The sequence below is a fragment of the Hemitrygon akajei genome, chromosome 4, assembly GCF_048418815.1.
Source record: "Hemitrygon akajei chromosome 4, sHemAka1.3, whole genome shotgun sequence".
Classification (NCBI taxonomy): Eukaryota; Metazoa; Chordata; class Chondrichthyes; order Myliobatiformes; family Dasyatidae; genus Hemitrygon; species Hemitrygon akajei.
This window is the reverse complement of record NC_133127.1, coordinates 173,779,960-173,804,742: the sequence shown is the minus strand read 5'-3', so window position 1 is coordinate 173,804,742 and position 24,783 is coordinate 173,779,960. Positions and strand designations below refer to the sequence as shown.

At 43.1% G+C, this 24,783-nt stretch overlaps 1 protein-coding gene across 1 annotated transcript in view; it reads right to left on the bottom strand.

The window, feature by feature from the left end:
• LOC140726959 (rho guanine nucleotide exchange factor 17-like) overlaps positions 1-24,783 on the bottom strand; it is a 474,355-nt gene that overhangs the window by 72,684 nt on the left and 376,888 nt on the right. Inside the window, 5 exon segments of the mRNA XM_073044006.1 lie at positions 5,136-5,254; positions 9,345-9,430; positions 12,315-12,424; positions 13,561-13,611; positions 19,846-20,040. Of these exon segments, the coding sequence (XP_072900107.1) occupies positions 5,136-5,254; positions 9,345-9,430; positions 12,315-12,424; positions 13,561-13,611; positions 19,846-20,040 (561 nt within the window).

Genomic DNA, 24,783 nt, shown 5'->3' with positions numbered 1-24,783 from the left:
GTAGAGATCACAAACTGTTTCAAGAAACATAAGGTTGTCAGTCCTGCCAAAGGGGTTTTGGCCTGAAACTTCAACTGTACTCTTTTCCATAGATGCTGCCTGGCCTGCTGAGTTCCTCCAACATTTTGTGCATGTTGCTTGGATTTCCAGCATCTGCAGATTTTCTCTTGTTTGAGGTTGTTATAGTATGTAATTTTAACTATCCACATATTGACTGGGACTCCCATTCTGTAAAAGGACTAGATGGGGTAGAGTTGGTACATTCAGGTAAGTTTCCTTAATCAGTACATTGAAGTTCCAACGAGAGAGCGTGCAATACTTGATCTGTTATTAGGGAATGAAACAAGGCAGGCAACAGAACTTTGTGTAGAGAACACTTTGAAACTAGCGATCATAATGCCATTAGTTTCAAAGTAGATAAGGAAATAGGCAGGTCTGGTCTGCGGGCTGAGATTGTAAATTGGAGAAAGGCCAGTTTTCATGGTACCAGAAAGGGTGTTGCAAGTGTGCATTGGGACAGGCAGTTTTCTGGCAAAGGTGCATTTGGTAGGTGTGAGGCCTTCAAAAGTGAAATTTTGAGAGTACAGAGCTTGCATATGCTGTCAGAATAAAAGATAAAGGTAACAGATTTCAGGAATCTTGGTTTTCAAGAGATATTGAAGCCCTGGTTAAAAAAAAGGGAGACTGGCAGTTGCCCATGCTGCAAGTCTCCCCTCTCCACGCCACCGATGTTGTCCAAGGGAAGGGCAAGGGCCGATACAGCTTGGCACTGGTGTCGTCGCAGAGCAATGTGTGGTTAAGTGTCTTGCTCAAGGACACAACACACGGCCTTAGCTGAGGCTCGAACTAGTGACCTTCAAATCACTAGACCAATGCCTTAACCACTTGGCCACTCCTTAATACTGGACCACTGGAGTAGGAAGAAAAGATTGAAGAGATTAGCATTTTATTCCTTGGAACATAGAAGACTGAGGGGAAATTTGATAAGGGTATACGAAATTATGAGGGGTATAGATAGGGCAAATACAAGCAGGCTTTTTCCACTGAGGTTGGGTGCTACTACAACTAGAGGTCATGGGTTAAGGGTGAAAGGTGAAAAGTTTAAGGGGAACACGAGGGAAAACTTCTTCAGTCAGAGAGTCATGTGAGTGTGGAATGAGCTACCAACACAAGAGGTGCATGCGAGCTTTAAACGTTTAAGAGAGGTTTGGATAGGAATATGAATGGCCATGGTCTGGGTGCAGGCCGATGGGACTTGACAGTTTAAATGGATTGGCTGAAGGAGCCTGTTTCTCTACTGTACTTTTCTATGACTACTATTCTAAAACCATTCGACATGGGAGCAGAATTAGGCCATTCGGCCCATTGAGCCTGCTCTACCATTTGATCATTGTTGGTTTGTTTTCCCCCTCAAACCCATTTGGTGGATGATGCTACCGAACGCATGCAATAGCTTACTGGTAGTTCGAAAGGCAAGAAACTTGACTGAAAACTTTACTAATAACACCTTTACTGAAGTAAACTGTGGTAAATTATCACCGCAAGCCATTAAGAGGTGAGCGAAGGTGAAGCGAATTCGAGGGATGAACCGTGCTGATACAGTGCAGAATCACACGGATGGAGCAAGCCATTCGGAGAGGAGAAGTTGAGGCAGAGGAATTTCGATGCCCATGCAGCAGGCCTGAGCACTGAACTGATTTGGAGAAATCCAGAGTGCCTTCGGGCTGAGTGGCGAAATCTAGGCCCAGAGTGAGTCACTGGGCGGTGTGGTCTAGGCTCAGAGCCTTTTGCTGCAGTGGTGCCAGGTCCTAGTGCAAGGTACAATGCGCTCAATTTAAACACCAACCCAGAAAGGCGGGAAAGACAGGGTGTCTGGATAGGAGGAGAGAGCTGATTTCGCTCACTCTCCCGTGATACTGACTCCTTTCTCCATGGTGCTGAAGTTATGAAGACTGCCCCGGTTGCTGCGTTCCATATCCGCTAATATGACGAACTGATACCGAGGCTTTGGGCCTACTCTGGGCTGCTCTGGGGTTCAGATTTAAGGACTTATTTTGGCTTGGAATGTTATTTGTGTTTTTTTTTCCTTTCCCTGCACATCGGGTGTTGGTCGTTATTTAATTTTTTTTAAATTGGGTTCTTCAGGTTTCTTGCTTTGTGGCTGCATGCAAGCAAACAAATCTCAAGGTTGCATAACTTATACATCCTTAGATAATAAATGTACTTTGAAACTTTGAACTTCTCTTGCCATCTCCCCATAACCTTTGATGCCCTTACTATTCAAGAATCTATCATCCTCAGATTTAAAATTACCCAATGACACAGTCTCCATAGTAAAAAATTCCACATATTAACCACCCCTGCCTTAAGAAATTCCTCCTCATCTGACGGTGCCAGCGTACAATGCTCCCACAGAGCAAATGGAAATGTCTTTTTTACTCCTTTTACGTCTGTTTTTCACCTTAAATGTTTTTCCGGGACAGTTAGAGCCTGTGATTTACAGTTTGGAGATTGAGTGATCCAGTGCTTTGCCGTTTCCGAAAAGATTCCGGGGAAGCGAGCGCATACTCGGATGGCCTCGATGCAAAGAAACTTCAAGAGCCGTTGTTAGACTCCATTCCGCTGTTTAAAGCATCCATTAATCGCCGATTAAAGTATCGAGGTAGACATCGAGGCGAATGCGGAAGGCAAGTGAGGGTTTCAGTGCCGACTGCCTGCCTTTTGATCGCTGCCGGAAGAGGAGTCTGTGAGTGGCCTTTTGCTGTGTGGCTCGCTGTGACAGGCAGGTAAACTTCTCTTCCGATGAATGTCGGTGATATCAGAGGATGGTATCGTGGTTCTGTGTTTATGGACTGCAGACCTTTTCAGACTTATGGTTTTTATACTCTGTGTTTTTTACTGCCCGTCATGTTTCTGTTTTATTGTGCGAAGGGAGGGTGTTTGGGGGGCGGATGTTCTGTTTGTTTTTGTGCAAGGGAGGGGTTGTTTTTTGAGGGTCGATGTTCCTGCTCCGTTTTGTGCGTGGGGAGGGGCGTTAGGGTACTGATGATTGGGATGCCATTCTTTTTTCATACGGGGAGGGGAGGTTTAATGTTTCTCTCTGAATCATTTTCATGTTCTTTCTTCGTTTTGTGCCTATCTGGAGAAGACAAATTACAGAGTTGTGTATGGATGTATGCTTTAACAATAAATGAACCTTTGAACCTTCTAAAAGGAGGTCTTTCTATTCCGAGGCTGTGTCCTCTGGCCTGAGACTCTCCCACTATCCTCTCCATGTCCACTCTGTCTAAGGCTGTTCAATATTCAGTAGGTGTCAATGAGATCCACCTTCATTCATGTGAACTCAAGTAACTACAGGTCCAGAATCACTTTCATCCCCAGGGTCACAGAACCATAGAAAACCTACAGCACAATATAGGCCCTTCGGCCCACAAAGTTGTGCCAAACATGTCCTTATTAGAAATTACTAGACTTACCCATAGCCCTCTATTTTTCTAAGCTCCATGTATCTATCCAAATGTCTCTTAAAAGACCCTATCACATCCACCTCCACCACTGTCGCCGGCAGCCCATTCCACGCACTCACCACTCCCTGAGTAAAAAACTTACCCATGACATCTCCTCTGTACGTGCTCCTCAGCACCTTAAACCTGTGTCCTGGGAAAAAGCCTCCGACTATCCACACGATCAATGACTCTCATCATCTTATACACCTCTATCAGGTCACCTCTCATCCTCCGTCGCTCCGAGGAGAAAAGGCCAAGTTCACTCAACCTATTCTCATAAGGCATGCTCCCCAATCCAGGCAACATCCTTGTAAATCTCCTCTTCACCCTTTTTATGTTTTCCACATCCCTCCTGTAGTGAGGTCATTCTTGCAGACTTCCTCTAGACCCTTTCCAATATTCTTCCCCCTATCTTTCATCTTCCTTTCACCCCCCCCCCCCCACCCCAAACTGGATGCACTTAGCACCAGCCAGCCATCCCTTTGTCCCCACTTTTTTTATACTGGCCACCTCCCCTCTATTAGATGAAGAGTCTCACTTTGTTTGTTGCAGCATCTGTAGTTTCTAGTATCTCCAGTATTAAGATGTAAACACTTCTGTGCCTGGCTTCAGCCAAAGCCAAATCTGCAAAAGGCCCATGGTGGTGATGTTCACGAATGACAGGCCAAACTGCAAGGAAATGTCGAGGTGGTGGAGTGGTATGTTGGGAATTGTTCCTCCAAAAATGACGAGCATATAGTTTCAGCGTGAGTTAGAGATCACTGCCTAAGCTCTTGGTTGATGTTCTGCCAGATCCTACCTTGTTATCATGGCAAGGGAGTAAATTTTCTGGGAACCAGGGAGTTGGGAACTTGTACAGGAGAGATGGAAATAATAGCTTCCACCAGTAATGCTATTCACATTGACAATGTCAGCTACAGGGGCCAACATTTGCTATTACAAGCTGTTCATTACTCATCACAAACTAGTGCTGACTCTGGGCAATGTTAGTTATTTGAAGCTGGTAAACGAGGCCGAGGTGCCCTTAACTATCTGTTCACTACCACGTACATTGATGATTAGATGAGCTCTATTTGTCATATGTACGTGCAACAAAGCATACAGTGAAATGGTGAAATGCGTTTTGAAACGCAGTCCGAGATGTGCTGGGGGCAGCCGCAAGTGTCAACATGCCTCTGGCGCCAACACAGCATGCCGCTAACTTACCAGCCATACATCTTTGGAGTGTGGGAGGAAACCGGGAGGGTGGGGGGGGGTGGTCAGGAGGAAACCCACACAGTCACAGGGAGAGCGGACAAACTCCTTACAGACAGCGTTAGGAAATGAACCCCGATCTTATGGCTGACACTTTAAGGTTTTGCACTAACTGCTATTAACGGAGATTTAAAATGCTCCAAAGAATTCCATAACAAAGGTTGTAATTTATTAACCCGTGGCTTCATTAGGCAACTTCAAGGGACATACATTATTGTAAACTGGCTGGATATCAGACACTGTCCTCATGCACATTCCTGGCTCTGAAAGAGAATGCACCAGCTCTGTATGAAGCCTTTAGCTGGCTTCTAAATGCATCAAATGTAATTTCAAAATTATTAAGAAAGTCTTTAATTACAAGTCACCAGCTGGTACCTGATGTGAAATGCTGAGTGTTTCTGCCAACGTGCTAATCTGACTCAAGATGCTGAAATCTTCCTCCAGTCGATTGAGAGTCTTCTGAATGCTTTCTCTGTTGGTGGCTTGGGATGAACCTATAACGAACGGAGCAATATCATCATCAGAATTTAGAAAGGAGTCAACACAGAAGTAATTTATTCAATGATGATTGAAATTAATGTTCCAACAATATCCTAACAATTTTTATTTATGCAGAACTTTAAATACAAATCGTTCTGCTGTAATGTATGTTTCCATAATGTGAATTGGTTATAATGTGACTGACGGATTAGGGAATACTACTTGTACCATGTGTAATGCTATAGTAATATTGTGAACTGTAATTGGGAAAATCTGTGTTTTAATGAGCTATAACATGACTTACTATAATGTGAAGTTTCTTAGGAATAATGCTATAGCAGTCCATGTCAGCAGGAACATACCAAACAGGAGCAGATATAGGCCAAATGGTTCCTTAATGCTAGTCCCATCACTCATGTAGATCAAATCTGATCTTCTACCACAGAGCTGTTTTCCACCAGTATCCCCACGTAGACATAAGTTCAAAGTAAATTTATTATCAAATTGCATACATGTCACCATATACAAGCCTGAGATTTGTTTTCTTGTGGGCATACACTGTAAATCCAAGAAACACAATAGAATCCATGAAAGATTGCACCCAACAGAATGGACAAACAACCAATGTGCAATGTGCAAACTGCACAAGTAGAAAAAGAAAAAAAAAGGCAACGAATATTGAGAACATGAGATGAAGAATCCTTGAAAGTGAAAATATAGCAGCAGAATGTGGCTGCTTCATTCCACCATGGCTGATTTATTATCCCTCTCAATGCCATTCTCCAGCCTTCTCCATGTAATTTTGATGCCTTTATTAATCAAGAACCTGTCAACCTCTGCCTTAAATATACCCAAGAACCAAATAGTGAGGTAGTCAGAGAGCACTGCAGCACGGAAATAGGCCCTTCGGCCCATCTAATCTGTGACAAATCTTTTGGTTGCTTCCAAATCCAAAAATCTATTGACCTCTGTTCTGAATGAACTCACTGACTGAGCCTCCACAATCCTTGGGATAGAGAATTACAATGATCCAGCAAAGTCACCAAAGACAATTGTAAAGAGAGAAAAAACTGACGCTAAGAAGGATTCAGGAAATGGGCTATTGAAAGCTCAGTCAAAGAGCAGGTATTTGGGAGTGTCTGAAAAGAAAGATGACGAAAGACAGAAGTTTTAGGGAGAAGATTTGGGAAGGTCTACAAGACTGAAGGTGAGCTTAACCGATGGTGGGGCAAGGAAAGGGGGTGGGTGAGATCTAGAGGAAACCAACTTCTCATTGCGTTTGAATGCTGATGTACAATTCAGAGATAGCAATGGAAGTTACGGTCTGCTTTCTGGATCCTAATATAAAAGTTCCAAGGAAGAACTAATTAGCCAGTTGTATTTATACTTAATATTAAACGGCTCTGTAGCTAATTGAACATTATCAGTTAAGTACAGAGGAGCTGCTACTTTGTTCAAATGACCTTTAGAATTTGACTCTAGTAAAATCACAGGAATTCTTTATTAAGAACCATTCAGGGACAATGTATAACAGAAGCAAACCCCAAAAAGATCATTTTAAAAATGAGCATAAATGAATAAATCCAAAACTTTAAGAGAAACTTCTCTTGCCATACGTGCATATAAACTCCTAGCTTGTACGAATACACTTTTCTCATGCTTCCAGCCGGGTACAGATTATCGATTATAGCCAATGTTTCGACGACAAACTCTGCCACCTTCATCAGGGATGATGCCCAAGAAGAGTTTATTCATCATATATACCAGGAAAGCACTAGAACCTTTTTCCTGGTTTGTAATATACATTAAAATGAACTTTTAAAATTATAAAAATTAAACATTATCATACGTGACAATCTACTTTCTGTATATAAGAAAACACAGAAAACAGAGGAAGGTGTAGGCCATTCAAGCATGCAAGTTGATAATCCTTCATCACTTCTTGCTAAGGATTAGCTTTCATTTTTTCACCAACAGGGTCATCCCTTCCCACCGATCTCCCTTCTGGCACTTATCCTTGTAAGCGGAACAAGTGCTACACCTGCCCTTACACTTCCTCCCTCACCACCATTCAGGGCCCCAGACAGTCCTTCCAGGTGAGGCGACACTTCACCTGTGAGTCGGTTGGTGTGGTATACTGCGTCCGGTGTTCCCTTTTATACATTGGTGAGACCCGACGCAGACTGGGAGACCGTTTCGCTGAACACCTACGCTCTGTCCGCCAGAGAAAGCAGGATCTCCCAGTGTCCACATTTTAATTCCACATCCCATTCTGATATGTCTATCCATGGCCTCCTCTACTGTCAAGATGAACCCACACTCAGGTTGGAGGAACAACACCTTACATACCGGCTGGGTAGCCTCTAACCTGATGGCATGAACATTGACTTCTCTAGCTTCCGTTAATGCCCCTCCCCTTCTTACCCCATCCCATATATATTTAGTTTTTTTCTCTCTCTCTGCCCATCACTCTGCCTATTCTCCATCTCCCTCTGGTGCTCCCCTCCCCCTTTCTTTCTCCGTAGGCCTCCCATCCCATGATCCTCTCCCTTCTCTAGCTCTGTATCCCTTTTGCCAATCACCTGTCTGGCTCTCAGCTTCACCCCACCCCCTCCTGTCTTCTCCCATCATTTCACATTTTCCCCTCCCCCTCCTACTTTCAAATCTCTTACTATCTTTCCTTTCAGTTAGTCCTGACGAAGGGTCTCAGCCCGAAACGTCGACAGCGCTTCTCCCTATAGATGCTGCCAGGCCTGCTGCGTTCCACCAGCATTTTGTGTGTGTTGCTTGAATTTCCAGCATCTGCAGATTTCCTCATGTTCACCCCATACCCTCTGCACACCTGCCTGTCTTTTCGATAGTACGTGCAGCCTCGGGTGTTTAGGTCTCAACTGTAGTGTACTTTAAGTCAGAATTCAGTAATGCCCTCAACTTTGTACCTACCAATATCTAACTGTGCTATAAACTTATCTATCTTGTTTTTTATACTGCATGCACTCATATATAACACCTTTCAATGTTTGTGTTCACCACCCCTTTTCTCAAATTTGTAACTATGTTCATGAAAATTAAATTCTTATTCCTTTGTAATTTTTCTGACTTTTTTTAAATAGGAGACTTCAGTACTCTTCTGTGCTCTCTTCCCCTTTTACCATATCAAATCCTTTGAATGCATACTCCTACTATTTGGTATAAAGCTCCATCCACAGTCTGAGTTACGCAATTTGTCAGTACCCTAGACCCAGCATGGTTCAAGTGGAGCTGATCCCATCTTTCCCCAATCTGATGCCAATGTCCCACAAATTCAAACCCACTTCTCCAACACCAATCTTTGAGCCATGCATTGAACTCTCTCTAATCCTAATGACCCTGTGCAAATCTGCACAAGGTTCAGCTAGCAATCCAGAAATTATTATTTTTTTTGGTTCTGCTTTGTAATTTAGTCCCTAGATACTCAAATTCCCTTAGCAGAACCTTCTTCCTTGTTCCTTTTCAGTTATACATTTACCTTAAATTCAAATCATACAGAATAATTACCAGGTACCTCAGTTTTGAAAAAAAGAAGATAATGGAACTAGCAGAGCCAAATTAATCCCACAATGGTGTGCAAAACCTCTCTGGATCAATGAGTTTTATTTAAAAATACCGTACCTTTTCACTAATGGATCACAAACATTCTGCTGCTGTTTATTTCATGTTTTGATCCTTCGGTCAGCTAAGTGAACAGTTGGCTGTGTTTACCCAATAACTCATCTAAACTAGAAACTTAAAATGAAAGCAGAGTCCTTTGAGAGTCCCAAAAGCCACTTAATGACTTCTCCACCAAAAACTGTTCACCCTTTACTATTTTATTATAATAGAAATGAGAACTGGCCTGACAACCCACACTTTCTTCCTACAGCTGTCTTTCCTTCTTAGCCTAGTTATCTCAGACATGCTTTGGCTCCTCATTTTGTAATGTCTGCAGACATTCTCTCTGGGAAGGGGGCTGCGACTATATTAAAAACAACTCCTAACCCACAGTTTGGATTCCTATTTATAACTAAACGTTGTATCTAAGAAGGATAAGGTATTGGCAGAAAAGGTTCAGAACATGTCACAAACCTTTCACAATATCCAAGTCTTCCAGCGGCATTTTCCAGAGGAACTTGTACTTGCTTGCTGTGTCAATCACACTCCCGGCTGTGTATCTAGTTGAACAGAACAGCTAATGAGACATAGCAGCATAGAATCATAGAACACTACAGCACGGAAACAAGCCCTTCAGCCCATCTAGTCTGTGCTGAACCATTAATCTGCCTTGTCCCATTGACCTGAGCCCAGACCATTGCCCTCCATACACCTCTCATCCATGTACCTATCCAAATTTATCTTAAATGTTGAAATCGACCCTGCATCCAACAGCTCGTTCCACACTCACCACCCTCTGACTGAAGAAGTACCCCCTCATGTTTCCCTTAAACATATCATCTTTCACCATTAACTCAGCATCAGTGGAAAAAGCCTGCCTGCATTTACCCTATCTATACCCTTCATAGTTTTGTATACCTCTATCAAATCTCCCTCAATCTTCTATGTTCTTGGGAATAAGTTCCTAACCTATTCAACCTCTCCCTATAACTCGTGTCCTCAATTGGCAATGGCTTTGTAAATTTTCTCTGCACTCTTTCAGTCTTATGCACATCTTTCCTGTAGGCCACTCTGACCTACCAGTGGACCAATTTTGTCCTGTGCTATCCTTCTGCTGGTAATATATCTGTAGAAGCCCTTAGAATTCAACTTCACCTTGTCTGCTAGAGCAACCTCATGTCTTCTTTTAGCCCTCCTGATTTCCTTCTTAAGTGTTCTCTTGTATTTCTAATACTCCTCAAGTTCCTGCATGCTATACCTGCTACGTGCCTCCTTCCTTTTCTTAATCAGGGCCTCAGTATCTTTCGTAAACCAAGGTTCCATAAAACTGTTATCTTTACCGTTTATTCTGACAGACACATATAAACTCTGTACTCTCGAGAACTCCCTCCATTGCTACCTGGGCTGTGCACACCAAACACTAACTGTGTAAGAACACTTTTCCTTGTGTCACTTCTAGTTCTTCTGCTAATCACCTTCTTCCATGTCTCAACTCCTAACCCTTTAACAAGACAAACAGAGACACGGGAGACTGCAAATAATATCCTCAAACAGATATGTTAGGGGCACTTAAGAGGCACTTTTAGGCACACGAATATGAACTTGGAGGGATATGGACCATGTGCGGGCAGAAGGGATTAGTTTAATTTAGGTGCCATTAGCGCAACTGGTTTGGCACAACATCAAGAGCCAAAGGGCCTGCTTCATTTTCGCATTTCCCCCTCCCCCCACTACTTTCAAATCTCTTACTATCTTTCCTTTCGGTTAGTCCTGACGAAGGGTCTTGGCCCGAAACGTCGACAGTGCTTCTCCCTATAGATGCTGCCTGGCCTGCTGTGTTCCGCCAGCATTTTGTGTGTGTTGTTGGGGCCTGCTTCTGTACTGTCCTGTGCTGGAGGAACTCAGCAGGTCCTGCAGCCTACGTAGAGGCAGAGGGATGGTCAACATTTCATGTCAGGAACCTGCATCAGGATTCCGAATGCTAACTCTTACCCTAACCAATAGATACAGTTTTTCTATCTTCTTCATTATTATAAATACCTCTATCAGATCTTCCTGCAATCCCCTTTCTTCCCAAGAAGGCTCTTAGTGTTTCCAGTACATTCTAACTAATGTCCCTTACCCCTGGAATCATTTTGGTAGTTCTTTTCTGCACGGCCCCAAAGTCTTTGTATCCTTGCTAAAATGTGGTGCCCAAAAGCTAATCATAATAGTCCAGTTACAGTGTTATCAAGGTATTTGCCTGGACTCAAATCATCTTGATACAAGAGTACTTGGAACTGGATACAATGATGTTGCTATTTCAAATAATAAGAGATTGCATTACTGAAGAAACGACTGACAGACCCAACCTTCCAGCCATTTATTCTGTGGGGTGATAAACTTATATTGCAAATATTTACTCATTGGTGAAATCTAAATACTGTGATTTAGGTTTGAAAGATGACATTGTAAGATTGCAAGTTTCTTTAAGTAATGCCCAGTTTCAGGAAAAAGGGGAGATTGGAACCTGTGATCTTCATTTTGGTGGTGCATTCTGGGACAGATTGAGCAATCTGGTGTTTGCTGTCTCCGAGGCAGTTTGATGGTGTTTGGAACGGAGGCCCTGGAGACTGGGCGCGACCCCAGGATCGACTTCATTGCTTCTCTCCGACAGAGGAGTCAAGCAAGGTTGAAGTTGATGAGGATGGGGGGGGGGGGGGCGGGTTGAGCGAGGGGTGGGTGTTCACCTCCGTCTGCCTGCGTTTGACCAGATTTCCTTTCCCTCTCGCTCACTCTATGGTGCAGGGGTCTTGGGATCCACCGTGCCAGGCTTCATTGGTGAGGCTGTGGTTTCATTTTGAGGGACTCTGAGGCTCGTGTTGGATGTGTTTCTGGATTCTGGTTATTCTTTTTCTGAACTGTTTTTGAGCTGTTTGATTGGAGGGACCAATGCTGGGCGGGGCACATCAGCGAAGCATGGCCCTGCAGCTGGCATTGGCTAGCAGCGCGGCGCTGCACTGAACTAAACTGAATACTACTGGTTTGATGTGTTCTACGTGTTTGCTGTTTGCTCTTTTTCTGTTGCGCGTTGGGTGTTTGATGTTTTCTTGAACGATTTCCACAGTGTTTCTCTGTTTTGTGGCTGCCTGCGGGAGGGTGAGTCTCAAGAGTTGTATTCTGTACACATACTTTGACAATGAATGTACTTTTGAGTCTTTAACTCGAAGGGACCAGCTGCTGGGTGGGAAGGACAACTCATGACATGTTGAGGGCTGTCAATGAACGTTCTTCCACAACGTGCCCCACTGGTGTCTATATTATTCAAATGGAAGAATTCAGTAGAAAAATTAATTTTGTATCTGGCTCAGTCATAAATTCTAATTCACTGCCAGAAAACCAACTCTAGATCTAGCTCAGAGCTGCAAAAGAATGGTTTCTATTCGAGAGAGATTGCGTACTCACAGACTTATGGAGCTCCGTCGCAAAGAGCCCGTCTTACGCTTCAAGGTCGTGCAAATCAGAAGGTCGGTGAACAGGAAGAGCGAGCGTTCCTTCTTGCTGCTTACTGTTTTCTGGGCATGGAAAACACGGCAAAATAGAAGCGTATCGGGGAATAGGTGAGAAGCTTTATTATGTGGCGTATTTTGCACAATTTAATGATAAATGTGATTTTGTGATGGTTTCAGAGACTTGTATTTTACGGAACATCCTTGTCTTTGTGATAAGTAGATTAACCAACCACAGACAATCGATATCAATCCATCTTTGGAAAGACTTTTCTCTTGAGTCACTGTAGACCTATTGGTGAGACACCTCTCCCTTTTTGGAGTGTTGATAGGGAAGATTGAGAAGGTTGGGTGGCAGAACAGGGCCATAGAATCCAGCAAGCTTAGGGGCATGGAAGCCTGTAAAGTAGCAACAAAGCTTGTTCTCATGTTTCTTATTGTAATTGGATTTACTGAGCTATGCCTGCTAGAAAATCTCAGGCTTGTAGATGGTGATATTTATGTACTTTGATAATAAAGTTACCTTTCACTTCTGGATGTGGAAGTTAAACTGCCAATCTTTCAGTCCAGGGCTGAAAATTCAGAGGCCTAAAACTACTGCCCGGGATCTTACGAATGTTTGCTGATGACACCACTGTTGTAGGCCAAATCAAAGCTGGCAATGAATCGGCTTACAAGAGGGAGTTTGAAAATCTGGCTGAGCGATGTCATAACAACAATCTCTCACTCAATGTCAGCAAGACCAAGGAGCTAGTTATAGACTTCAGGAGAAGGAAACCAGTAGTCAGTCCTTATCGAAGAATCAGAGGAGGAAAGGCTCAGCAACTTTAAATTCCAGGGTGTTATTTTGGAGGACCTATTCCTGGGCCCAGCGCGTAAGTACAATTACAAAGAAAGCACGGCAGTGCCTCAACTGCCTTCAGAGTTTGCGAAGATTTGGCATGACAGCTAAAAGTTTGGCAAACTTCTATTAATGTGTGGTGGAGTTGCATCCCAGCCTGGTATGGAAACACTTGAACAGAAAGCCCTACAAAAGGTGGAAAGGACTTGCCGGATCTTACAGCTGGTGTTGTGAGTGCTACACTAATCACAAGCCAGAGTCCATTCATCCCCTCCATCCCCAATAGCAAAGCAAAGAGGTTCTTTTTACCCTGCTGTACTTTGTGTTATTGACAAGAGTTAGAGTTGGACAAAGTTCTTACCACTTCAACCACCATCTCCTGCCTTAAGAATTTTCTATGAGGAACCATAAGCTGTAGAATATAAGAAAGAAATATATCATTACAACAGTGAAATTTCACAGTGGATAAAGGGAAAATAGCAATTACAAAAAATGTCGTACAGACATCGAGTAATAGAGTCATAAAAGACTACAGCATAGAAGCAGACTATTCAGCTCATCTGGACTGTGCCAAACCATTAATCTGCCTTTTCCCATTGACCTGTAGCCAGACCTTATCCCTCCATACCCCTCGCATCCATGTACCTATCCAAACTTCTCTTAAATGTTGAAATCGATCCCTTCTCTTCAGCTAGAAGCTCATTCCACACACTCAACACCCTCTGAGTGAAGAAGTTCTCCATTATGTTCCCTTTAAACATTTCACCTTTCACCCTTAACCCATGACCTCTAGTTGTAGTCCCATCTATCCTCAGTGGAACAAGCCTGCCTTGCATTTACCCTATCTATACCCCTCATAGTTTTGTATACCTCTAGCAAATGTCCCCTCAGTCTCCTATGTTCTAAGCAGTAAAGCCCCAAGTTATTCAATCTTCTTTATAACGCTTGTCATATCAGCAGAATTTGGCCATTCAGCCCATTGAATCTACTCTACTATTCGATCATGGCTGATTTATTATTCCTCCTCACCCCACATTCTTTAGCTTTCTCCCCATAACTTTTTAGACACTGACTAATCAAGAACCTTTATAAAGATAGGATTTTATAGATTAGCTTAGCTTTATTTGTCATATGCACATCAAAACATACAATGAAATGTGTTGTTCGTGTCAACAGCCAAACCAGTCCGAGGATGTACTGGGGACAGCTGGCGAGCAGCGCCATGCCTCCAGCACCAAAACAGCACGCCCACAGTTTACTAACCCTGACCTTTGGGTCTTTGACATGTGGCAGGAAACTGGAGGAGACATGTGGTCACTGGAAGAACATATAAACTCTGTACAGACAGTGTTGGGATTTGAACCCTGATCACCGGCGCTATATAGCTTTGTGCTAGCCACTACACTACCGTGTTGCCTATCAACTCTCTGCTTTAAATATACCCAATGACTTGGCCTCCACAGCCACCTGCGGCAATGAACTCCACAGATTCACCACCCTCTGGCTGAAGAAATTCTTCCTCATCTCTGTTCTAGAGGGAGGCCCGTCTATTTTGAGGTGGTGCCCTCTGATCCTAGACTGTCCCACTATTGAAAACATCCTTTCCATGTCCAGTCTATCAAGGCCTTTCAATATTCACTAGGCTTCAATGAGATTTTAATTGTACCCATAAGGTGGGCACCACTCTCACCTGCATAAAGGTCCATATTTTATTTCGACCATTCACTTAATCCATCTTAGTAACTTTCTGTTCATGACTACACAACTTTTTGAGGCACTTGCTCTCCTCGTTAATCATAAAGTCATAGAGAATAGAAACATGATCTTCAGCCTGTGTAGTCAGTGTTAACAACCAAGTGCACATTCACACTAAATTTATACTTACAATCCAATATTATTCACCTTACATTCCCATCAACTAATTCTCCAGATTCTGCTACTCACTTACACATGAAGGTAAAAGCCAACTAACCTGACAACTTTGGGATGTAGGAGGAAAGATGCAGACCCTGAAGAATATCCACAAATCACAAGGGGAGCAGTAAACTCCACACAGATAGCACCAGGGGTCAGTGTCCAACCCAGGTTTTTGGAACTCCCCCCACTTCTTATCCCACCTCGACCATCCCATGTTACTTTGCTCCTGATGAATCGTTTCGGCCCGAAACGTCGTCACTACCTCCTCCCATAGATGCTGTCTGGCCTGCTGAGTTCTGCCAGCATTTTGTGTTTTTATGTAGTGCTGAGGCTCTATAGCGCGCTTGAAGTATTGTGAGCAGTTTCGGGCCCTTTATCTAACATTAGATAACACGAACACTTTCCATGCTGGCATTGGAAAGGGTCCAGGGGAGGTTTGCAAGAATTGTTCTGGGAATGAAAGTGTTAACGCATGAGGAACGTTTGATGGCTCTAGATCTGTATTTACTGGTGTTCAGAAGAATGAAGGGGGATCTCACTGAAAACTATCAAATATTGAAAGGCCTAGATAGAGTGGATGTAGTGAGGGTGTTTCCTATAGTGGGGAGTCTAGGACCAGAGGGCACAGATAGAGTGGATGTAGTGAGGGTATTTCCTATAGTGGGGAGTCTAGGACCAGAGGGCACAGCCTAGAATAGAAGGGTGGCCTTTTTCGAACAGAGATGAGAAGGAATTTCTTTAGCAGAGGGTGGTGAATATGTGGAATTCATTACCACACACGGCTACGGAGACCAAGTCATTTGGTATATTTAAAGTGGAGGTTATTGTTTAGTAAGGGCATTAAAGTTACAGAAGGAAGGCAGGAGAATGGGGTGGAGAGGATAATAAATCAGCCACGATGGAATAGCAGAGCAGACTCAACGGGTCAAGTCACCTTATTCTGCTCCTATGTCTGATAGTCTTACCAGCCACTCTGCAGTGCCAGACCGGTTTGCTTTTCAAGTTATTATGACCTGCTAGTTGAAGCTCTAGCACCCACTGCAAAACCACAGTTTATTCCTTCTCTTGGTCCAGATTCCAGCATCTGCAGCCTCTTGTGTCCCCCCACCTCTAGTCACTTCCTTTTGAATCCGGTACATGCAGTTGGTTTGCAATTCTCCAATGCAAAGGAACAATTCGCAAATTGAGAACACTTCAGAAGATTATGCCCAAGGCATCTGCAATTTCCCTGCCTGCTTCCTTTAAAGCTCTGGGATGGAAACCAACAGACCTTGGAGACTTGTCAACCTAGTGTGCCACTGTTTCCCTTGTACTGCTTCCTCGTTTACATTAGCTTTACTGTGTTCCGGTCCTTCATTCATTATTGTTTTCCCTGGAAAGCTGGATACATTATCCCCTTCCTCTACCGTGAGGGCTGATGCACTGTAATTTTTTAACAGGTTTGCTATTTCTTTATTTTCATTTGTAATGCTACCCACATCTGTTTTTTAAAATATCTCTCTTTACCCCTGTGGGCACTTCCTATTCTTAGATAATTGCAAAAGATTTTGTCTTGGAATTGGATTCAAGAAAGCAATTAGTGCCCAGTTCTTTGCCATTAATAGCACCAGAACATAATCTGCAGAGTATGCACGTAGTTTCTGGAGAAATCTTGCCCATCAGGAAATTGGACTGGACATTTCCAGGAACAATTCACCCTCAAGCTGATGTCATTTAATAGTGTCACCAATATGTGTTTCGTGGTTGCATTTGCATAACTGATTAAATTGGATGAACAAGACTAGATTTATGACCTGTATTATTAACACAGAATTCTACAAGAATTCTAGGGCAAATAGTGCATTTTAAATCAAGCAAATCGTGCTTGATTGAAAGGAATTTTGATGGCATACAGTCATTTATACTTAATGTTTCAACTGAGTTTCATTAATAAAAAAAATATGGGACACCCACTGTATTGGCTGGGGTCATGTTCCCTGGCTCTTTGCTCGCCCAATCACAGTAAAAGTCCCATTCCCTACCTACCCAGATTGACCACAGCCTATCACAGCTCTCACAGCTCTCACCTCCCTTGACCTGAATTCTGATGCTCCATTGGTCAGCAGAAAGCTTTCACCCTCACCTCTTCTTGTCTCCATTCTTGCCACCTCAGGTCTCCCCCTCCCTGACGTCGCACAAACCTCCACAAATTTCTCCTGACCATGCATGGGTTGAGCCACTTCACCTTATTCCCTCCACAGATGCTACATGACCCACTGAGTTCCTCTAGCAGCTCATTTCTTTGACTGAAGGGAAGGGGAGAGCAGAGTCTCACTTCTGCCCTCTTCCTTTCCAGTCTTGATGAAGAGTCTTGGCCTAAAATGTTCCCTCTCCATAGATGCTGTCTGAATTGCTGAACTCCTCCAGCACTTGTTTGTGTGTTGCTCAAAATTTCAAGCATCCACAGAATATCTTTTATTTCATAACTTCTTTGCTCCAGATTTCTGCATCTGTAGTCTGTTTTGTCCCTATATTTCTTTACACTCAGACCAATTCTCCTAGAATTGTACTGCAGATGTGGTATTAGTTTAAGGGAAGATATGTACTTGTCTGCTTCCAGGACTCATTATAGCAATGAGCAACGACATATCTCTGCTGAATACCAATACGCCAACACAGGGAGCTACGGGCAATGTCTCTAAGATTAAGGTCAGGGTCCTCCACAAGTGCATAATGACAATTTCCAGCGTAGACTTTCAACTTGCCTCCCACGAATAGAGCAGACTCAGTGGAACTCCCCTCCCACCACATACTGAGTTTAATTTCCCTCTGTTTCAGTGGGAAGGGGAACTACTTCCTTTGTAGGAGAAGCATCCGGTGGATATTCACCCTCATGTGGTTACACAGTCTGTGATTTCACTGGCCAATCCCACCTCAGCACACAAAAATACAACTGCAGATGCTGTGGATCAAAGAATACGTACACGACGCTGGAAGAACTCAGCAGGCCAGGCAGCATCCGTGAGAAAAGAGTCCAGATGAGGCAACACTTCACCTGCGAGTCTGCTGGAGTCGTCTATTGCATCCGGTGCTCCCGGTGCGGCCTCCTCTACATCGGCGAGACCCAACGCAGATTGGGGGACCGCTTCGTCGAGCACCTACGCTCCGTCCGTCACAATAGACAGGACCTCCCGGTTGCCACCCACTTCAACTCTGCCTCTCATTCCCATCTAGATATGTCCATACTTGGCCTCCTTTACTGCCATGATGAGGCCAAACTCAAGTTGGAGGAGCAACACCTCATCTACCGTCTGGGTAGCCTCCAGCCTGGTGGTATGAACACTGAATTCTCCAATTTCCAGTAATTCCCTCCCACTCCCCCTATCCCAGGTCCCTCTCTGCCTCTCTCCCCTTTCAACTTTCTGCTTCTTTATCTCTACAGATCTTTCATGCTTATCCCCTCCCCCTCCCCCCTTTATCTTTCCTCTGATTGGTTTTCCACCTGGCGCCTCTAGCCTTTCCCCCTCCCCTATCTCTATTACTGGGCTTCGGCCCTCTCTTCCCCCCCATTCCTGATGAAGGGTCTCGGCCCAAAACGTTGGCTACTCTTTTCTCACGGATGCTGCCTGGCCTGCAGAGTTCTTCCAACGTTGTGTACGTACGCTCCTCAGTACAGCTCCCTCTTTACTGACATGAGGACAAGCATAAGAATAGTCAACCAGTGAGCCCTTATGCCCAATCTATTTGTCAATTAGATTGTGACACTCCCAAATCTTAACCTGGGCAGAAATAGCTAATATGAACGGGGAATAATTTTAAGGTGATTAGTGGAAAGTTTATTCATTTATTGAAATATAGCATGGAGTAGGCCCTTCCAGCTCTTTGAGCTGCGCCCCTCAGCAACTCCCGATTTAACCATAGCCTAATCACGGGACAATTTACAATGACAAGTTTACCTACCAACTGGTAAGTCTTTGGACTGTGGGAGTAAACCGGAGCACGCGGAGGAAACCCACGTGGTCTCGATGAGAAGGCACAAACTCCTTTGGGACAGTGGCGGGAATTGAACTCAGGTCAGTCACTGGCACGGTAAAGCATTGCGCTAGCCACTCTGCCGCCCCAGGAGGAGAGGTCAGAGGTAGATTTCACATAGAGAGTGCGTGAAGCACATTGCAGATACATTAGGAACATTTAAGTGACGCTTAGACAGGCTTATGGATGAAAGGAAAATGGAGGGCTATGTGTGAGGGAGGGGCTAGATTGATCTTGGGGTAGGTCAAAGAGTTGGCACAACATCTACGTTCAACTTCTTTTCTCCCTGGCTTGGTGACACAACATTTATACGGTTAGTTAACAAAACTAACTGGTCTCAGTTTGGAAACATATCTGGTCTTAAGACGTTCCTGGGAGTGTGTTCCAGATTACTGCTACTCTTTGAATGAAAAAGTGAAAGGCAAGATATCAGGTCACTGTAGCATTGTCTAAAATTTAGCCAGGGCAGGAATGAGAAGCGGAAGCCCTATTTCATTCAAACCAGAGAAGATATTCATTAGGAGCAGGAACAGCCAGTTGGCTCCTTGGGTCTACTCCGCTGTTTAAAAAGATCACCATGTATACAACTGCAACCTGAACTCTACATTCCTCACATTGTCTTGCTTGTCAAGAACTTACTGCCAGTTTAATGCTATATGGGTTGGCGAAACATTGCTTATGCTCAGTGTTTGTTCTTAGAAGTCCATAATTGTTGTACCTCTTCATGGATACGTACGTCCACCATGCCTTCGATATGAGATTCTATCTCTTGCAGGATGCGAGCCTCCTTCTCAGCCTCCTCTGCATTCTTCTTTCCCTTGTTTATCCTTTCAGCCAGCAACTTGATGTACCGCTGTGCTGCAAGTAGGCAGGGGTGGTCTGGGTGATCGTCGGGGGTGTGCTTCAAGAGGTCCTGCCACACAGAAAATACCATTAGTTTACTGGTTTGATTAATTCGCTGTCAGCTCTCCCATCTTTCCTGGAAGCGTCCGGATAACTGATTAAATACACAGATCAGTTTTATTTTTCAGATATACCTCAAAATGTACAGTAAAGTGCATCATCTGTGTCAATGACCAAAACAGTCAAGGATGCACTGGGGGCAGCCTACAAGTGTTCATACTTCCAGCACTAACATAGTATGCCCACAATTTACCAATCCTACCTAATCCATACATTTTTGGAATGTGGAAGAAAAATTCAGCAACTGGAGGAAACCGAAACAGTCAGGAATTGAAACCCAGTCACTGCTGCTGTAAAGGTAGTTGCTCCTGGAGCAAATTCCAACCCTGGCTTTGATTTCTGCGCTTACATTAGATCCTAAATTGCTGCATAAATGGTTAATACTTCCTAAGAAAATATTTCATCTGTTTTTATAGTGTGGATGTCACACATACACAGAAAATTAGATCTCAGACCACCAATACTGCTGATAGTAATTTTGAGGCTCTTGCATTTTGTAAAATTGGTCTGAATCCGACTGAGAAAATATTCCTTTCAAATTCCAGTTTGAATCAAATTTTCAATTTGATGCTCAACCTTTGATCCAAAAGAACAAAGTCCCTGAGTCGTCAGTGAGATTGTGCACGATGAAGCCGAACTTCCCAGGTTAAAACAGCGAAGACAGCAGAAACTAATTTAACCAGTAATGAAGTAAGTCACCAGAGTATTGGCAGTATGAACAAGTAAAGGCTCGGGACCATGTCTCACAGGGTTCCCTGCTATTTCTGAAACTATATAGTTATTCAGAACCCATACTCTTACCTAAATACCAGCATCTTACTTATAATTGTTTTTCATCAAAATAAAACCCAAATTCAGGCTGAAATTATCTTTCTTAATATTGGATAAGGATGTAATGCTGAGGTTTTATAAGGCATTGGTCAGAACACACTTGGAATATTGTAAGCAGTTTTGGACCCTTTATTTAAGAAAGGATATGCTGGTATTGGATAGGGTCCAGATGAGGTTTATGAGAATGATCTCAGGAATGAAAGGGTTAACGTATGAGGAGCATTTGATGTCTCTCATTTGAATTTAGAAGAATGAGGGGAGATCTCATTGAAATTTATCGAATATTGAATGGCCTAGTGGATATGGACAGAAAGTTTCCTACAGTGGGGGAGTATAGAACCAGAGGGTATAGTTTCAGAATACAAGGACATCCTGTGAGAACAGAGATTAGGAAGGATTTCTTTAGGCAAAGGGTGGTGAACTTGTGGAATTCATTGCCACAGACAACTGCAGAGGCATGGTGATTGGGGATCTTTAAAGTGGAGGTTGATAAGTTTGTGATTATTAACGGTGTAAAAGATGACAGGAAGAAAGCAGAAGAATGGAATTGAGAGGGATATAAATCAGCCATGATGGAATGGCAGAGCACACTTAATAGGCCTAAAGGCCAAAATCTGCTCTTAAGTTTTATGATCTTTTATTGACTCATTGGGGTCAACTAATTCAGCTGTTAAGCAATCTTGGTATCCCAGACAAAAAAAGAAATGTGGTTGGGTTTTTAGGGTCGATTATTGCAGTAGGACATTGCCAGAGCACAGATAAATGATGTGCTAGCTTCATCTGTGATGTGTGCCAGTGTCAGCCTGCCAACGCTCCTGCCCCAAGCTCACACAGGATATTTGGTAATGCACCAAAATCTTCTCTACTATACAATGACTGGAAATACCCTCCTCAGGAAAGTAATGGATGTTGGAGTGGTTGGGGGCAGGGGGAGGAGATTAAAAAAATGGAGGCTGGCTGAGTGAAAGGATGATTGACCATTCTGAAATCTTAATATTTGACAGTGAAATTAAAATAGAAACAAGATTTATCAAGCTCTTGGATAATCACTGTGCCCTATTTGTGGCCAACCAGGATTGTTGTCACCGATGCTGGCGTTAGTAAAAAGAATGGTGTCCATGGTCCATATTTCAGTGATATTTTGGTTGGCTGACTACCTGTTCCATGAATTTGGACAGCCTTCAAGATATGTTCTGCAGCTGTGCAGCCTTATAAATTTCACCTGCTATTAGTGTAGTTTCATTTTCATGAAGTCCTTTTATACTGTGGTTGTAAAGGAGAACAAACACTAGAATAGAGATTTATTACTCATTTGCCTGTGTGAGCTTTCAGTGTCCTGAACTGTAAGATAAATTGTTTGGTATTCTGGGAAGAATATTCATAGGGCACCTCAGTGGCCACTTATTTATATACACCTGTACACCTGCTCATAAATGTAAATATCTAATCAGCCAGTCATAAAAGCATGTAGACATGGTCAAGAGGTTCATTTTTTGTTCAGACCAAACCTCAGGACGGTGAAGAAATGTGATCTAAGTGACTTCGACTGTCGGATGGTTGTTGGTGCCAGACTGGGTGGTTTGAGTATCTCAGAAACAGCCAATCTCCTGGGATTTTTACGCACAACAGTATCGAGGTTTTACAGAGAATGGTGTGAAAAACAACAAAAAAAAAATCCAGTGAGTGGCAGTTCTGTGGGCAAAAACACCTTGTTAATGAGAGAAGTCGAAGGAGAATGGCTATAATTGGTTCAAGTTGACAGGAAGGAGACAGTAACTCAAATAACCACTTACAAGATAGTAGGGACCTAATAAAGTGGCACTGACTGTAGTTCTGCCAGTTTGATGGAATGAATATATCCTGAAAATAAACTGGAATGTTTGCCTTTGGCGAACATATCATAATTAGCACATAATCCGCATGTTTTTGTTGATTGTTCTTGCTCTAATCTGACTCGATATAAAGTCCATTATTCCATACGATACAGAAAGAGGCCCATTAGGTTCATGCCAGCTCATACAGCAATGCTATTACCTGTACCTTACCTGTACCCTTTACTACTCACATAATTCTACGATCCACCCACACAGGGACATCTCACAGAGGCCATTTAACCTACTTATTTGCACATCTTTAGAATCAGTGAAAGACAGCACCCAACAGGACGGACAAACAACAAATGTGCAAAAGGCTACAAACTATGTACGTACAAAAAGAAATAGTAACAATAGTAATTAAATAAGCAATAAATATTGAGAACATCAGATGACGAGTCCTTGTGAGGTTCTGGGAACAGTTCAGTGTTGGGGTGAGTGAATTTATCCCCTCTGGTTCAAGAGTCTGTTGATTGAGGGGTAATAACTGTTCCTGAACCTGGTGGTGTGGGTCCTGAGGCTCCTGTACCTTCTTCCTGATGGCAGCAGCAACAAGAGTGTACAGCCTGGATGGTGGGGGTCCTTGATGATGGATGTCCATAGCTCTCTGCAGAATCTTATGGTCTTGGGCAGAGCAGTTGCCATAGCAACCCAATATGCATTTGCAAAGGATGCTTTCAACAGTCCTTCTTTAAAATTGGTGAAGGTCAAAGGGGACATGCCAAATTTCTTTAAGACTCACGTGGACTTGGAGGCATTATTATGCTTTCTTGGCCATGGCATCTACATGGTTAGACTAGGTACAGTGATGGAAACCGTCTACATGTATATTGGCTGGCTGTGTTTCCCTCATAAAGGGAAAAGTACCACTGCTGGTGACACTTCAACAGCAGTGGCACAATACTTGGGGGCATCTTGAAGACTTGAAAAATGCTAAACAATCATATATTTCCTTCTGTAAAGTCAGCACATCAAGGGAAGAATTTTTAAAACAATATTATGATATATTAATTATTAAAGATAAAAAGCTTAATTAGCTTTCTGTAACTTTGTAACCTCATGAAAATGAATCTCAGGGTTGTATATGGTGACATACTGTACCTTCTTTGGGGCACTTCTCTGCTTTTGTGGATGTTTGCAAAGAAAAAGAATTTCAGGAAGCATACTGTATACATTTCTCAGACATTAAATGTACCTAATGAACCTATTGATGTTCTTTGAATAGATTTACTTTGAGCTTTGAATTTTAATTCATGCTGAATATAACTTACATAAAAGTAGGAAAAGTTGAAGGCTTTATGCTAATTGGTGCACACCACTCAGAACTTGTGACCCCCCCCCCCCCCACCCCAGTCCAGAGGGGCCTTCTATTTATTTTTACTTTGCTCAGGTTACAGGAGCAGTTTTACGGTGCCTCTCTCACTTACAGGCCTGTAACTATGATGGTGATCGCTGAAGGAGCATGAATCAGATTGGCAGGTAGCCATAAGATTGAAATTTCTCAAAACTAAGCTCTGCGCCCCTCAGTTCTGTTTACCTTGGCTTGGGAAGTAATCCCAAAATCAACAAAACCTTACACCCTATCTCACAATTCTACCTGAAATAAATCCCTACCCTGGGTTTCCTGTTCTTCACCACCCCCCACCCCACCAAAGCTCACTTGCTTTTCTTGGGAAAGTAAATATTCCATGTTGTTTCTTTACAATCAACGACAAAAGGAGGTCCTAATTTGCAGGACTTTGCTCCAGTTTAAACTACAGCATGTAGCGAGGGAGCGGGGAGTACCTCTCCTTTGGAAGCAGGAATTCTGCCATCAACCCTCTCTGAAACAATACTGATTATCTATGTTAGAGACGGCAATGGTTCCCATCCGGAAAAGTGTATTAAATGTAAAAAGAGATTAAGTGCTTAAAATATTTTATAATCAGCAATGTAATAAAAAAAGTTAATGCTTGTAGGAACAACCAGGTCACTGAAGGAATATTTAT